The sequence below is a fragment of the Syngnathoides biaculeatus genome, chromosome 2, assembly GCF_019802595.1.
Source record: "Syngnathoides biaculeatus isolate LvHL_M chromosome 2, ASM1980259v1, whole genome shotgun sequence".
Lineage (NCBI taxonomy): Eukaryota > Metazoa > Chordata > Actinopteri > Syngnathiformes > Syngnathidae > Syngnathoides > Syngnathoides biaculeatus.
The window spans coordinates 32,377,772-32,393,221 of NC_084641.1; the positions used below are offsets into that span (position 1 = coordinate 32,377,772).

The 15,450-nt window shown below is 41.6% G+C and overlaps 1 protein-coding gene across 2 annotated transcripts; it reads right to left on the minus strand.

Annotated features, from left to right (window-relative positions):
* Nucleotides 1-1,340: 1,340 nt before the first annotated feature.
* Nucleotides 1,341-13,559, minus strand: LOC133490723 (protein-glutamine gamma-glutamyltransferase 5-like). 2 transcript variants are annotated; one of them, XM_061801149.1, is made up of 18 exons: nucleotides 13,468-13,559; nucleotides 13,202-13,336; nucleotides 12,824-13,030; nucleotides 12,206-12,442; nucleotides 11,999-12,117; nucleotides 11,497-11,625; nucleotides 10,621-10,798; nucleotides 10,369-10,504; nucleotides 8,443-8,546; nucleotides 8,125-8,364; nucleotides 8,022-8,051; nucleotides 7,698-7,742; nucleotides 7,543-7,587; nucleotides 5,023-5,067; nucleotides 3,934-4,140; nucleotides 3,709-3,869; nucleotides 2,569-2,708; nucleotides 1,341-1,660 (listed from the first exon to the last, which is right to left on the minus strand). In XM_061801149.1, the coding sequence occupies exons 2-18, from the start codon at nucleotides 13,227-13,229 to the stop codon at nucleotides 1,507-1,509; spliced, it is 2,205 nt and encodes a 734-aa protein (XP_061657133.1). In that variant the 5' UTR covers nucleotides 13,230-13,336; nucleotides 13,468-13,559; the 3' UTR covers nucleotides 1,341-1,506. The 2 variants fall into 2 exon arrangements, with proteins under 2 accessions (XP_061657133.1, XP_061657142.1); XM_061801158.1 differs by lacking the exons at nucleotides 13,202-13,336; nucleotides 13,468-13,559 and having other exon boundaries at nucleotides 12,632-12,874.
* Between the last annotated feature and the right edge of the window lie 1,891 nt (nucleotides 13,560-15,450).

The window sequence follows — 15,450 nt, forward strand, 5'->3', positions numbered from 1 at the left end:
GTTAATCTCTAGATATGCAAATGTAATCGCAGTTGTATATTTTGATTTCTATAAAAGATTTTTTTTTTCATTTAAGTTTCACAGGTTCTAAGTCACATTTTTGGTCTTGTATTTTTTTTTTACATCACAAATACCTGGCATTTAAACAATGTGTTTGAGATTTTTTTTTTTTAATCCATTGTATTTATACACATAAATACCGTGAATACCTCAGAGGCAGGAACCAGCGTTACACAGTGAAGAGGAGCGTCACAGGCCCGACATAATCATGGGCGGCTCAATGTTTCTATCTAGTGGTAGCTTGGAGTAATAGCATTTAGTATTTTCAATCATCACTAATGTAACCATGTGGTGTTTTAATAGTCCTTTACTTCTATTCATCCATTTTCTATAATACTTACCTGTCCAAGGGTTGTACAGATTTCTGAGCTTATCCCAGCTGACTGAAAGCAAAAGGCAGACTACACCCTGGACTGGTCGCTGGTGCTAAATCACAGGCCACATACAGACAGACAACTATTCACACGGACATCATCACTGAGTGGAAACTGAACATATATATGTATATGTTTATATATATTGCGAAATAAACTGTAAATTGCATAGTTTCACGATTTTAACGTTGTGAAATATGATAAACATCCATCCATTTTCTTTGCCGCTTTTCCTCACAAGGGTCTCGGAGAGTGTTGGAGCCTTTCCCAGCTGTCAGTGGGCAGGAGGCGGGGTACACTCTGAACTGGTTGTCGGCCAATCACAAGGCACATAGAGACAAACAGCCACACTCCCAATCACACCTCGGGGCAATTTAGAGTGTCCAATTAATGTCGCATGTTTTTGGGACGTGGGAGGAAACCGGAGTGCCCGGAGAAAACCCACACAGTCACGGGGAGAACATGCAAACTCCACACAGGCGGGTCTGGCATTGAACCCGGACCTCAGAACTGTGAAGCCAACACTTTACCGGCTGAATCAGCGTGCCGCCATATGATAAACAGTAGTAATAAAAATAACACCAATAATAGCACATGACTGATCACATATTAATATATTAAATGACTCACTGACAACAAGGTGTTTCACTTTTTCAAGTTGTGAATATGAGTGTGAATGGTTGTTCATCTATGGATAACAAGTGCACATAACGGATTTATATTATCATTAAGACAAACAAGATTATCATTATTACTATTATTATTATGATGGTTTTTATTAATAATAGGAATGAATTAAAGGCCAATGAGCAGTTTAAAAAAATATGAAAAGGTGGCGACTTGTAAGTGTTGGGAATAGCTGCAGTTGTAAAGCAGTGCAATTCTACACCACTGAAAACCACTGTATACTTGTAAAGTTCACTTTTTAATCCCGCTCATCTATATGCTCTCGTTACAATGTGCAGGTGTGCCTAATTTTGTGACCAGTCAGTGTAGTTAAGAATCTGATACTTTAAGTGACAATGAAACAAAAATGGAAACTTTCCAAAGTTTCACTGATTTTTCATTGTCATCATGCAATGACGGACACTTTGCGGTAGCTTCTCGAAATAGCGGTGGAGCTGCCGTTATGTGAGAATGAGGCGTTCAAGATCTTTGTGCCTGAGGTGGAGGCCATGATAGTAACTTTCTTCACTATCTTCTCGTCTGAATGTAGGATGGTCAGCCTGGAAGAGGGAGGAATGGGGAGTGAGCAATAGTAAATTATGAAGATATTGGACATCAGCAAAGCCTGGTATTGTATGTGAACAGGGGTATGTTCACTTGTTATATTGCATGTTGATCTGCCAGGCCTTCGGGTTTGGGTAGAGGGAGGGAAGTGACTCTATCACTGGGGAACTGGACTTCCTGACCAACAGACCACAGACTGTGAGAATGTACACCATCAGCCTTAGCACTGGCTCCCCCCAGGGTTGCCTATTGAGCCCGTTCCTGTTCACACTATTGACCTATCACTGCTCAGTAAAATTCCCAAGCTGTCATATAGTGAAGTTTGTGGACGGCAAAGCAGTAGTGGAATCCATCACCAACAACGATGAATCCGAGTAGAAAGAAAAGCTACAATAGCTTGTGGATTGAAGACCTCCATTGCTAGAGCAGTAGTTGAAGCTTTCCCTTAAGTACCTTGGGGTCCAATCTTCTGAGGACCTAAGATGGAGCCGAAAACCATTTGTTTCTTTAAGAACAACTTCTCATCTACGGAATCAGAATCCTCTTTATTTGTGAAGTATGTGAAAAGCACAGAAAGAATTGGTCTCTGATAGTTGAACGGACGGTAAATATAACTACGAGATATAGTTAACTTTAGTTATATTTTACTACTTAAACATACCGTATACTACTATTTCTTTCTTTATTGCCTGAACAATTTTGGCGATGGCTGTCCTTTTTTCGCCTGCGCGAGTGACCCCAAAAATGTTTGCGCACGTGCCTGCCTGACTGCATTCTCACAACCACATTCCTGAGATACTTGAAGAACAAACAACACGCATGCAGGACTGCATTAAGACAGGGGTGATTGCGTCATTTAGACTTGCCTTCCTGACGACTTGGAAAAAAGAGGAAACAGACCCACCTGGCCTCTTGTTTGCCGTGCAATAATCCATAGCCCTCCACGGTGAGAACAGCGCCACTCAGACTTTTGTTGAGCTTGTTGGTGAAGGTCACAATGGCTATGTGCTCCTTCTTCACATGGATGCTGTCCCCACCCTCAACCTGTGGGACAATCACAGTGAGGTAGTTACTAAAATAGAAGCGTCAAGCTGACAACAAGATCGTTATCTGATGTCACCATAAATCAATGAAGGCATGCTCTTACCACTTTCCCTGATGTTTACCTCGGGCAAAGACAACAGGTATCATTTTCAAGTCATTGCTTGTTCGTTTTTTGTCAATCAGTAAGATTGCATAAAACCCGTACAACCGATTTCCATCTAACTTTGCGAAGGGTTGGCACGTTTCCCGAGGAAGAAAATACCTGCTCTATTTTGGTAATGATATAAATAAAGATGTGGCTTTTTCCCACACGACTTTGGACAGGTAAACTAAAGAACACTAAAGTACAACACTAGATTATGTATTTATTTTACTCCAGTATTCTTCTATTCGAGGGCTATATTCTCCTCTTCCCATTTCAATCACGATAGACACTTTCCTCCACAACAAAAAGCGACTCAAAGTCCAATTAATACGGATGCATCTCAATTTGACTTCTTTCATTGAACTAGTGAAAATGACATTTTCTGCGATATTCTAAGATGCGCCAGTATACTACTGAATCTGAATGAAATAAGTTGAAAGTTCTATATAGGAAAATGTTTAGCATGTTTCACACTAGAGCTGCGCAGGCACACATTTTTTTTTTTTTTTAACCAACATCCGTCCGGAGAGAGCAAAGGTAATACCAATAAGCATAAGATGAGGGTGATGGAAGTGAAAAAAAAATATTTTGATCTATTTCATCCCTGGCTGCATGACATATTATGTCAACACCATTTAGTTTCTTCTATGACTCTATGACAAGTGTGAAAGGTGAAGGACGTCATTTTGATTGACATTTGATCATTGTTTGTTCATGACGCGTTGATGCAAAATAATACACAAACATTTAAAAATCCATTGCAATTTGGCCCAGATCTAGGTGTGAAGATGTTGTACAGAAGTGTGGCAACATGGTGGTAGGAGCCTTTTTTCATAAATCCCTTCCTATATGTACCTCTATGCTTATTTTTGGTAAGCTGAGGTTGAAGTCTTGTGTAGCCAGGACCCTCTCTTTTGTCTTTAAATCCTTGATCACCACGGCCACCTTCACAATGTCGTCGCCTGTGAGGAACTCCTCGTACTCGGAGGGCGGGATGGAATGGTGGCGTGTCACATCTGGAGAGGCAAAGCAAATTAAGATGGGCCACCACTGCACTCGTGTTGCACTTGAAGGGCTCACCTTGAAATGGCTGAATGAACACTTCTTGGTGGCTCTCCCAGAAGTTTTTCTCTGGGCAACAGTTGAATTCTTTCAGCTGAGCATTCAAGTGCTCCCTCAGGACCCGTTTCCCGTTTGATGGGTTTGTGACTGTCACTGTCAGGTTGATGCTCTTGCCCACAGTCGGCTCTCCATCTACGGTCAAGGTCACGTCCAAGCTGGACCCGTCTGGACGGGAGCAAAGAACACGAGAGAAAGACTTATATTGTCACGACAAACTTAAAAATTCTCCTATTTGGACAAACATGAAACTTGTACTTTTCCTGTACGTTCATGTGAGTATGATATTTGATATTAATGTATGCACGAAGTACATGGATCAATCATCTATTTACTCACACTTGTGTAAAATAGCAGAGTAAAAGTGTGATGATAACCATAGAACTATTAATACATGTAAAACTTCTGGTTACATCTGGATAGCATCATTACATTTCAAGCACCGTGTCGATGCTATCGTTAAAAAAACTTGTAGCTGATATCATAATGACAAATAAGGAGCATGAAAACTGAGAAGCTTGTCAGCAACCAGCGTATTTTTTTACAGCATTGAAAACACGTATCCTGCATGTCTTAAGTCTTTAGGTAAGAAGATAAGAAGCTTTGGTGTACTTTAGTTTAAATGAACACGGGTTAATTAATTCAACTATTCATTTATTTGACACAAATGAGGGTCTTAAAGTGTATTTATCCAGACATTAGTTAGTGAGTGTGTATTAAATAGAGTATTACCTTCTTTGGGTAGACCAGACATGACATAAGAAGACATATAACACACAAAAAAAAAATAGATGAGAAAGGTTCCGTTCAGGGATCATGTTCACTTTCAAAATTAGAACAAAAACTAACATTCAGACGTGTATACCACATTTTTAACACTTGTCTGTTGTTGGCACCAGTGTTAATGCCCACGTTACTCCTCAGGGCTGTGTTCAGTGGTTGTAAAATGGACACCATCATGTTTTAGCTCATTTCCTTGAGGACTCAATGAACTATTTTTACACTAATCACTGAAAAGGGCAATAACTGCAGTACAGTATAGATTATTACCTTCTCTGGGTGGACCAAGCACGAATGAAGGTGAGGCACAGTATACTGTAAAGAACAATAAAGGTGCTTAGTAACAAAATAGTTGAGAAATGTTTGTTTCAGAGATCTTCACTTTTCAAAATTAGAAAACTAAGCTAAAAAATTTGTATATCGTACAATGTAGTACGTACATACAGTAAATACTTGTGTCCATAAATACATAAATGCCTATTATGGCAATATAATTTGCTGGATTGTGGTCAGGATCAGGAGAGATTGTGTACAAGCTAACGTATCTCTAACTAAATAATCAGTCACATTTTCTTTGTTGTTTGCCTGTTGAAAATGGGAAGAACAAATGTCTCACGGATATGCACCTGCTTGTCATTTCTACAGGTCGAAATACACACAGCTCGCAATCAAAACGAGAGTGGAGAAATGAGATCACAGACTGCAAAAAGTCCTGTTGGAGTTCCTCAAGATGTCTCCTAACCTGGCTCCGTAACATTTATGTTCTCCCTGGGTCTATATATTCCCTCTAAAACATCGTTTAATGCTTCTACTGGTACAAAGGCGAGTCAGGGGGAATCCTCAGTCAGGTCCTATTGGCTACAGTTTGACACACAATGATCATGTACATCACAGGTGTCAAACTCAAGGTCACGGGGGCCAGATCAGGCCCGCCACATGATTTTATGTGGCTCCCGGAGGCAAATCGTGTGTTTCAACTTCCATGATTATTGAAGGGCCACTGTCATGAAATGCATGATTTTTAGTATGTTATTAATGAAAAAAAGGCAGCCGACAAGGACCCACGCGTTTTATCACCACAAAATATGATTTTGACGTATACAGCTTTTTGTAACTCCCGCCATGAAAATCCTCTCGAGGGATTTTTTTTCAAGAAGCAGGAAGTGACGTAAACAACAGACCCGCCCCCAAGTGGACTCGTTTGTTTCTATTAGTTTTACCTCCGGGAAGGTAGCTCGTTGTTCCTTCGTGTTAGCCAAAATGCCAGCTTGTTGCATTGCTGGACATTGCTTCAACACACAGGAGGATGGATTTACACTTCATAAGTTTGCAAGAGACCCGGTTCATCGTGAAAAAATGGATTGCACGCGTCCAGAGGATGAGAGCTTCGTGGGTTCCAAATAATTAAAAAAAAAATTAAAGTTTGGGGTGGACCACGTAATCGGTCTCTCATAGCGTAACAAAAGACCCCCGTACGTATGACAGGCGTGCTCAATGTCTCGATGTGCGCATTGGACAGCGTCAGCTCGCCCGCGAAGGCTGCAACCGGGCTCGCGAATGGCACCGGCTCTGAAGAATGCTGCTGACAATGCAGCACTCAGCCGTGAGCGACGACAACGCCGTAAAGCGCCCCGGCTCGACGGTGTTGTTCATCGTGGACGGCGGCGGCTATGAAGAACGCCATAAAGTGGCTCGCCGCCATAATAAGACGGCTCTGCGCCGAAAATGAGCCACCCCGGCACTGCCTTGTCGGCTGGGGTGGGTCGTCGCAGCCGGCCACTGGCCTTGTCGTCCGAGGTGGCTCGTCACAGCGCCGGGCCCCGATGGCTCATCTCCGCCGCGGAAGTGGATTGGACAGGGAGGTAGTTTGGCCATGATCACATATTATCTGAATATGGCTCGATACAATAGGGTAACTTCACTGGTTGTGTGATGTTCTCTTCTTCGAAAAGAGCTTCCGTGTCAGAAGGGGCGCGTTTGTCTCCCATAGTTAGGGTGCACCGCATGTTTTCAATGGCGAATGTCCCGGGTGAAGTCACGGACAGGGGATGCAGATAATATGGCGACCACTTGGATGTCGTCGAATGACACTTCCCCAACTTTGCGCATGGATGACGCGCTCTCCGCTCATGTTTATTTTTTCGTTAGACATTGAAGTGAATAATGTTATATGTATTTTTCATTACAATATCTATTTTAGAATGTTTGTAGGGATGACACTTGACCTTTAAAATCTGTGCTAAAATGTCTAATTGTGAGATCATAAATCATGACATTGGGATATTGCAAGCATGTTTGTGTTACCAAATATGAACAACAGTTGAGAAAAACATTACCCTTGATTTCTGATTCCTAAAGTAGTAGTAAATTTCATGTGTAAATATGGTGAGGCGATTGAACTATTTTATGTGTTCACAGTCCTAACGGCCCTCTGAGGGAAACGATTACTACAATCTGGGTCGTGACAAAAAAATAGTTTGACACCCCTGGAGTACATGATGAAGAAGTGCTTGATTGGATTTTAACGCAAACCCTAGGACCACAGGATCACTCTCAACCCACTGCCAAAGATCAGTAGTCGAGATAACACCTGCCGGCTACCGGGGATATGTCTCCCCATGGCTGAGATGGTAACTGAGACACTACCAAGTTATTGACCTCTGGTGCCTGCTACTTGCTTGTTGTTTTGTTCTTCTTACAATTTCCATTGTTTCTTTGTTCTGAATGGAACAAAAGGGTCTTGAGAACGGATGAAAAATAAAACGAAACATGGAGTATATGCCAACTTACCATTTCTGTTATTGCCAAGTCGATTCATTGTAGGGTCAGAAAGTCCTGTTAATGTGAATAGGATACAGCGTACAAATCAGTTTGCTAGAGGGACAATTGAATACTGTATTTACCATTGAAAAATAAAACGAAACATGGAGTATATGCCAACTTACCATTTCTGTTATTGCCAAGTCGATTCATTGTAGGGTCAGAAAGTCCTGTTAATGTGAATAGGATACAGCGTACAAATCAGTTTGCTAGAGGGCCAATTGAATACTGTATTTACCATTGTGAAATGGAGGAACATTTCATTGGCCAATCACTTTGGACTGATTATAGACATTTTTAAGAATTCCTGATAAAAATAAATCAATAAATAAGACACTGAATGGTACATTTGTTGATGTTACCAGTGTGTGTGTGTGTGTGTGTGTGTGTGTGTGTGTGTGTGAAGAGTTCAATTTATAAAACGTCGAGACAATGACAATGTCACTGACCTGAGTCTCCCACTCGGTGTGTTTGGTCTTCTGAAAACAAAATCGAGATTTATTATGCGCTCCAATTGTACACTGTACTGCTCCTTCAAAAAATATTCCCTACTTTTCTTCCTCTTATAAGAATCCGTCAGATCCTCGGGAGCATCTGAGCCGATGCTTTTGGTAAAGATCAAGCGCCCCACCCACTTGGTGTCCACCTTCTTCGCCACCACCTTACCAGACCGCACGATCATGCGTACAATGTCCGCATCAACGGAGGCGTAAATGAAGGCAGAGTCATACGGGATCCTCAGGCAACGCCTCCTGATGGCAGCCACTGGACAAGGACCGCAGCGGTATACGCCTGCAGTGGGAAGATATTGATCATATTCGATCTGTGTTTTGTACCAGTCGACAGAATGGTTTTAAAATGTCCGGAAACCTGCACTCTTTTCCTGCGGGGTTGGGTCCACCACCTGCCAGCCGTCATATTTGGCACCAATGTCCGGCCTCCTCATCCAGCATTCCACCCACACATGAAAGTTCCTGTATGTGTATGAACATTTGATGAACATTTATTATTATTTATGAACATTTGATTCCGAATGTCCATTTTTTCTAGTGTCCTGTGGGATACTAATATATTAAAGATAAAGTTTGACCAATTTTAAGGGTTTGGGGTTTGCAGCGGAAGTTGTGGGTGCCAAAACAGGGTGTGTGTGTGTGTGGGGGGGGGGGGGGGGGGGTTTGCAACACTCATGAGTGCTCCGCACCTGACAGCTACGACTACTGCTACTAATAATATTTTTTTTGCATCAAGCCTTTCTACAAAGAAAATATTCACTAAAAGAGTAAGTAAACAAACAGGAAAATTCATTATCCCCTGGTGTGACATAAGAAGCAAAAACATTTTCCTCCATTTTCTGCTCAATGTTTGAGCTGTGAAGTGACAGTGTTCAAAAATAACCACGCTACATAACTGCTCGATGGACTGGGGAAGAGAACCGGTTACCCAAGACACACAAAAAAAAAAATGACAGTGCAAGGTAATTGGGGCAGTGGGAACCGAATCCCTGTCACCTGTACAAAAGGCAGAATTGCGTACCACTGCATTACCCGGGGCATTACAGTGTACACTGTTGGTTTGTTAAAAGGAAAAAAAAAACATTTTGTACCATCTATTTTACCATAAATAGTTCAAAAGGACAGAATATCATCTTGCTACTACTATGTTAACACGGATCACCATGTTTGAGATTTTTAGAAAAGCCACTTCCCCAACACTTGTTTAGTTGTCATTGTTATTTCCCCAAAATTAGAGAAAAAGACTTAATTGTTCGAGCTAAATATGGAATTTCTTGTGATGTCCCACCTCGATCATGTTGTGTTATTAGCATCACGACTCCCACCATAATCAGCAGCATGCTTTACTGCCCCTGTCCAATTTGCTACTCATGTTGCATCCCTTCCTCAGATTCTTGTTGTTTTTGCTCTAATCTCTCTTTTCTCTGATGACTGTGAAACCATAAAAATCTTTTCTTGTTGTTTTTGCTCTATTCTCTCTTTTCTCTTATTATATTCTCTTAAACCATAAAATTATCTAATCACCTCATTAACTTTACATCCAAAATGTGTGAACTAGTTTTGGAATTAAGAAACCATGAGGAATGAGTTTTTGAACTATTGTTCATGTTTGGTAACACAAAAAATGTTTGTAATCTTTCAACATGATCATTTATGATATTTGACAATTTGAAATTTGAATTCAGATTTGTCCAACAATCATGGAAATTGACACACGATTTGTCTTTGGAGGCCACATAAAATCATGTGATGGGCCAGATCTGGACCCCAGGCCTTGAGTTGGACACCTGTGGATTAAGGTATATGAAAGTCTACCCCTTTCAAAGCAAAACATATCTGGCACAGGTGAGGGTAGAGAAAGGGAAACCAACAAAGAAATGACTTTGTAGTAATGTAAAGTAAGTAGTAAAAGGATACGCCAGTGACAACTAATCTATCAATTTAGAGATTTTGTGTTTCACAAGGGAGGGTATCAGGCCCACTTTTCAAATCAATTAGTGTATAGCGTTTCCAGCTAGGGGGTTGTTTTAAGAGTTTCTAAAGAAAGGTTCCATCAACCATAAAATTAAAATGGGTTGTTAGGGTCGCAAGTTCCCTTCTCAAGCGTGAATCAATTCATCATGGTCTTTATTGATCACATCCGGAAGACCTACCCTGCACATCTGAATGCCTGACTTCATTTGACCTGTATGCTTAAATCAAGACAAATGAGTCTTGAGCACTTCCTGTTGTGCATTTTGCATACGTAGAGCACATTTTTGAGTTGAAGCGATACAGTACCAACCAAACACTGTCTTTTGACAGCCCAAGCCTCTTCCCAGTGCTTGAGTAAAACTCTTCAGTGATTAGATTTCCATCGCAATCGTGGGCGGCGTTAAACACAGTCACCACCCTAGAGGGAATCCCCAGCACTCGCATCACTGAACAAAAAAAAACCAAAACAACCAAAAAAACAGGTCCTGTGAATAAAATACTGGGCATTCCATGAACAAGAATTTGTGGGTGGGGGATTATGAAGAAAACCGATAAAAACCACCTGTGCAGAGGACAGATGCAAAAACCCAACACTGTCCATAACGCACAGCGTTGCCTTTGGATGCCATCCAGCGGTGAAGGATGTCCGCGCTGCCGCTCCACTCCGTTGGGTTGACACCGTCTTTGTAGCTGCCCTTCCACCTCCCTTCCAAAAGACCCATGTCATCACTGGAGTTCACCTTGCAGAGGAACACACACATTGCTAGGATAACATCCATATACTATTTTAAGAGAAAAGCAACACCAAATTGGGGATTGTGGTGAACGATGTGTCTCAACAAGCGGTGTTCATCGAGAGAAAGTGAGAAAAGAAGAAAAAATAAACGTTTGTCACTCACCTTTGCACCGTCACTAAGTTGGAATTGTACCCACGCTGCCTGCACTAAAGTCAGCCAAGCGAAGCCTTTAACACTGTCAGTGACTTAAGTGTGAACCAATTTAGCGAGAAAAAAAAAAGACTAGAATTAAAACCGCACCAGCTTGGAACCTGGTTAATTTGTTATGCTATGTCCACTAAATTTTATGTTGATCAGTCAAGTGGTGTTAGGGACCTGCTTTTTCAAACTTTCCTGGGAGCGCTACTGAGTGAGGAGGAATACGTGGTCGTGTAGTGTATCTCTAGAATACACTGAAAAAGATGGAGAGTTTTACGGCATGCTGAATTCCTTAAAAAGACAATTCATCCGTCAAAAGATGAATCTTCAATCGCAACTCCAAGAGGAAATACTAACAAATGGTATCTTTGTAATACAACTCGTGAGTCAGCATTAACACCACTCAAAATGGAAACGTAGAAATTGTCAAACACATATTTTGCATATTTCGGCGGTGAGGTTTTTTTTTTTTTTTTTTTTTTTTTTTTGTGCGTGTGTCTCACCATTGCACAGATGATCCTGCTCAGGTAGGCCGGGTTTGCTCGTAAAACGTAGTCTTTGTGACTGTTGCCGAGGTGCTGTGGGCTAACTTGCAACAGCTGAAGACAGGCCTCAAGGATACCAGGCTCATACTGTTAACACATTGACACCAGCTGAGTCTAATATTTCTAATCCCATCAAGGGTGTCAAACTTGTTTTACCGGAGGCCACCTCTTAATAACAGTTGCCCAAATGTACAATGGCTAGTCGGTTAACAGTATGGTAAAAATCCTGGTTTGGGACGTGTCAGTGTTTAGGTTGCTGTTTGTTTCACCTTTTGTACAGTAAAGAAAGAAACTGGAAAATAACTGTGACTATTTTGTGTCAACAGGGACAATTTTCATTATGTTTATAAAAGCTTAACGAAAAAAATCTTGAAAAATTATGCTAAGCAGAAAAGGATACGGCTGGCTCGCGGGCCTTCACTTTGACACTTGTGGGCTACATCTTACATATAAAACTTACCTGACCAAAGGACCAGGGCTGCTGACTAAAGTTGAGGTCTGTGCCCTTGTAGATCACACCATAATCACTCTTGACATACTCCTGTCGTTGCGCATCCAGTGGGATGTACACAGGATCCTCTTAAAGAATAACAGAAAAAATAACAGAAAAATCTGCTCAATGCACTGCATTGCGGGCCCAAAAACCTTGGCCGAGTCATCCAATCACCCTTCAGCCAAGGGTTGCAGAGCAACGCAAACTGTCCCGCGAGGTAGCTGCTTCGCTCGTATGATCCCACAATGTGGACCATGAGCTGGTACTGTGCCACAGAGGACAGCACAGGGGCACAGACGTGGACGGTGACCACACGGTGACCAACATTGCCTGGGTAGATTTGTGCTGACCAGCTGTGGGGGTCCGACCACTTGTCGGCGAAATCGACCAACATCCTTGTTGACATTTCACCTGTGAGTATCAGAGAAGAACTTTAACATCTGTGCTGTGTTCATGCAGACAAAGAAAAGAAAATTAAATCGTGGCCGTATAAAGCTGCTTCTTAAGGGTTTTAACGTCATGCGCGTCAAAAACTCCACATGTTTTATATATATATATGTCGTGGCTGCAATTAAAAAATGTTGTCTACGCCATAATTACTTCTATTCTTTATTCCTACTTAGGTCACACATTGGCCCAGCTCTTTGTTGTTAGGCAGAATTTGTGGGGCAGAATCATTTTCGTCCCACACCAGGAACGACTCGATCAGTGGATCAGTGGATCAGTTTCTAGCAGACAGTAAGGTTTGTGTACTTGGTGGCCACCATTGTTTTTTGGTGCATATAAGGTCACCTAGTAAAACCTGCAGGGTCAGACACTCTGCTTTTGGGTTCCACATCTGTCCATTAAACACCAGAGTAATTTTGAACGGCTTCCCTCGCCGGACCACCAGGTATTTGTCACTGAGCCCCTGGGTCTCATGGAAAATGTGGTTTTCCAGGATCTCGAAGTTGACCAGTTTCAGTCGTCTTTGGCCTCTGGTTGTGCCTAAAATGAAATCTTTAAGACACAGATAGAATTCAATAGTATTATCATAAGTATACAACTCCGCTTTTATTTATTTATTATTATTTTCCTTTGATAAATCCTTTGGATTTTTAAAATCTGTTTTGTGTGTGGGTGTGTGTGTTTCTGACGTATCACATTCAGGTATGCATCCTAATTTTTCACCTCCAAGCTTTTGGCTTGGATTTGGCATCAGGACCGTAGAGTCATGATTGACAGCAGCCTCAAACGTGGCATAGGTGCCAGCAATGTTTGAACAATTTTACATGGTCAAATGTTCACCCACTGTCATTTGAAAAGCTGAAACGTACATTAAAAATGTGAAAATTATCAGTTTGTACAAAAAATTTTTTTTTTTTGACTAACTGCCTTCCTTTAAGGAAAATCTAACACAAAGGAATAGTACGAATGGCTGGTGCTGTGGAGCTCACCTGTGTGTGCCGTTGCCTCCATGGTCTGACTGACTGACAGCCAGAGAGTGACAGCAAGGAGTGATAAGGAGGCTCCACCCAGCTTGGATAACAATCTCACTTTTCCACTTGAGCACTCCAGCAAAGAAATAGTTGATGTATGATGTAAATCATGGGTCTCAAATTTGATTCACTTTGGGGCTGATGGAGGCGGAATCTGGCTGAGGCTGGGCCGCAGATGCACACTCACATGGATTGTTTTAAAAATAACAATCCTTTCAAATGTATTAAAAGACACTGGTGTAAACACTTTGTGTGCAAAACTACGAATAAAACTCTTGATAGCAACGCTGATGCAAATATCACTCTGAAAAATGTTTCCCTGCTTGCATCAAGCCTCATCGATGTCATGCACCGTGCCCAAACACCCCACCGTGATCGGTAATTTTGTCAGCTCCGCATACAACACTGCCGTTCATAAAAAAAAACATGAACATTAAACTTTCATATTAAGGTGGTGGTGGGGTGGGGGGGGGGTTGCATAAAATATCTCACAGGTCGCAAATAGTTCCCCGAGCTGCCAGTTTGAGACTCCTCGTGTAAATCCATTGGCTGTAGTCATTTTCCCAATGCATTTAAAAATGTAGTGGAGCAGTTGTGCATGTTCATACTGAACATTTTTTGTACACACACACCGTCAACTTGAACTCCTGTCAAAATGACTGAAGGAATGAACACTTTCCTGTTGACTGGGACAAAGGCGCTTTGCATTTTGTCGCGTTTCACACACAGGAACAGAGCTCCACAATACAGAAAAAAAAAGATTCTCTTTAATACCTTTAATACCGCGATATACTGTATATTGCAATTTTCAAAAATACAGGATATGCGGAAATCCCTCTAGAAAAATGTTTGCATTGTTTAGTTATTTGTATGAAGTCTACCTGCATTTAAATGCAGTCCAGTGTCGATCGACATTGGTCAGAATCATGTTGCCAGATGAAATTCAAGTGCATGCCCAGTGTGTAAATCAGTTATTTTACACCAATTTTAACATATACATGAGTATTACAATATTTGAGTGCACCACGCAAAGCAAAACACATTGTGTACGCCTGAGGTTCGTCCCTTTAATAACGCCGTTGCCCGCCCCACCAACTGTAATGCAGGCATGTAATTGTTTTCCGTGTCCTCGTTAACAGTTAGCATACAAAATGATATATTTTAATGTATGAAAACAAATACATAAATGTTGAATTATTATACATTTTCTGTGCTATAAAGTGCTTTGCTGCAACGAAGAAATGCTTTGCTATAGAGCTTTATTCAGCAATTCAACAGGAAACAGATCTGTGCTCAAAAGAGGAAGTCGCCGGCTGCAAAAGACCAGACAGAGCCAGACTGAGGGAAGGCACCTGGAGGAGAACTTCGAAATGATTTTTTGGCCATACTTACTTTTTTTTTAAAATGTTTACAAATGTTATTTTTCATTTACTCATCTGACATTTAACACAATAAATCAAGAAAACAACGCTTGTGTCCTTCCCCCTTTTGGGGATGTTGTAATTGTGAATGCAAATAAAAGAAAGGAGTCAGGGAGAACTGCTTTAGAGCGTGGCGGGGAATTGTGGGGTGCAGTTCTCTTCCGTTCTCCTTGCATGCAAGCAAACTGGTGATGTGTGCCTCCTCCTTATTTTAAACGGAAATCTCACCCTGTTGGAACCTGACAATTAAAAATTGATTATAATTTTTGGACATATTTTTCACTTCAATTCAAGTGGCATTCTGCTACTCCTTCTGTTCTGCACACCTTGGCCAGCTGAGGGCAGTATAATCCAGCCATCCATCAATTTTCCTTGCCACTTATCCTCACGACGATCGCGGGAAGGGCTGGAGCCCATCCAACAGGCAGGAGGCAGGGTATACCCTGAACTGGTTGCCCGCCAATCACTGGGCACATGGAGGCAAACCTCGGGGCAATTTAGAGTGTCCAATTAATGTTGC

Excerpts from the sequence above, each read along its gene's own strand:
- LOC133490723 (XM_061801149.1), bottom strand. The coding sequence starts at position 13,229 with ATGCCAAATCCAAGCCAAAAGCTTGGAG. Across the intron at positions 4,141-5,022 it reads GCTTGGTCCACCCAGAGAAG|ACGGGTCCAGCTTGGACGTG; the intron begins GTAATAATCTAT and ends GCTCCCGTCCAG. Across the intron at positions 2,709-3,708 it reads TACCAAAAATAAGCATAGAG|GTTGAGGGTGGGGACAGCAT; the intron begins GTACATATAGGA and ends ATTGTCCCACAG.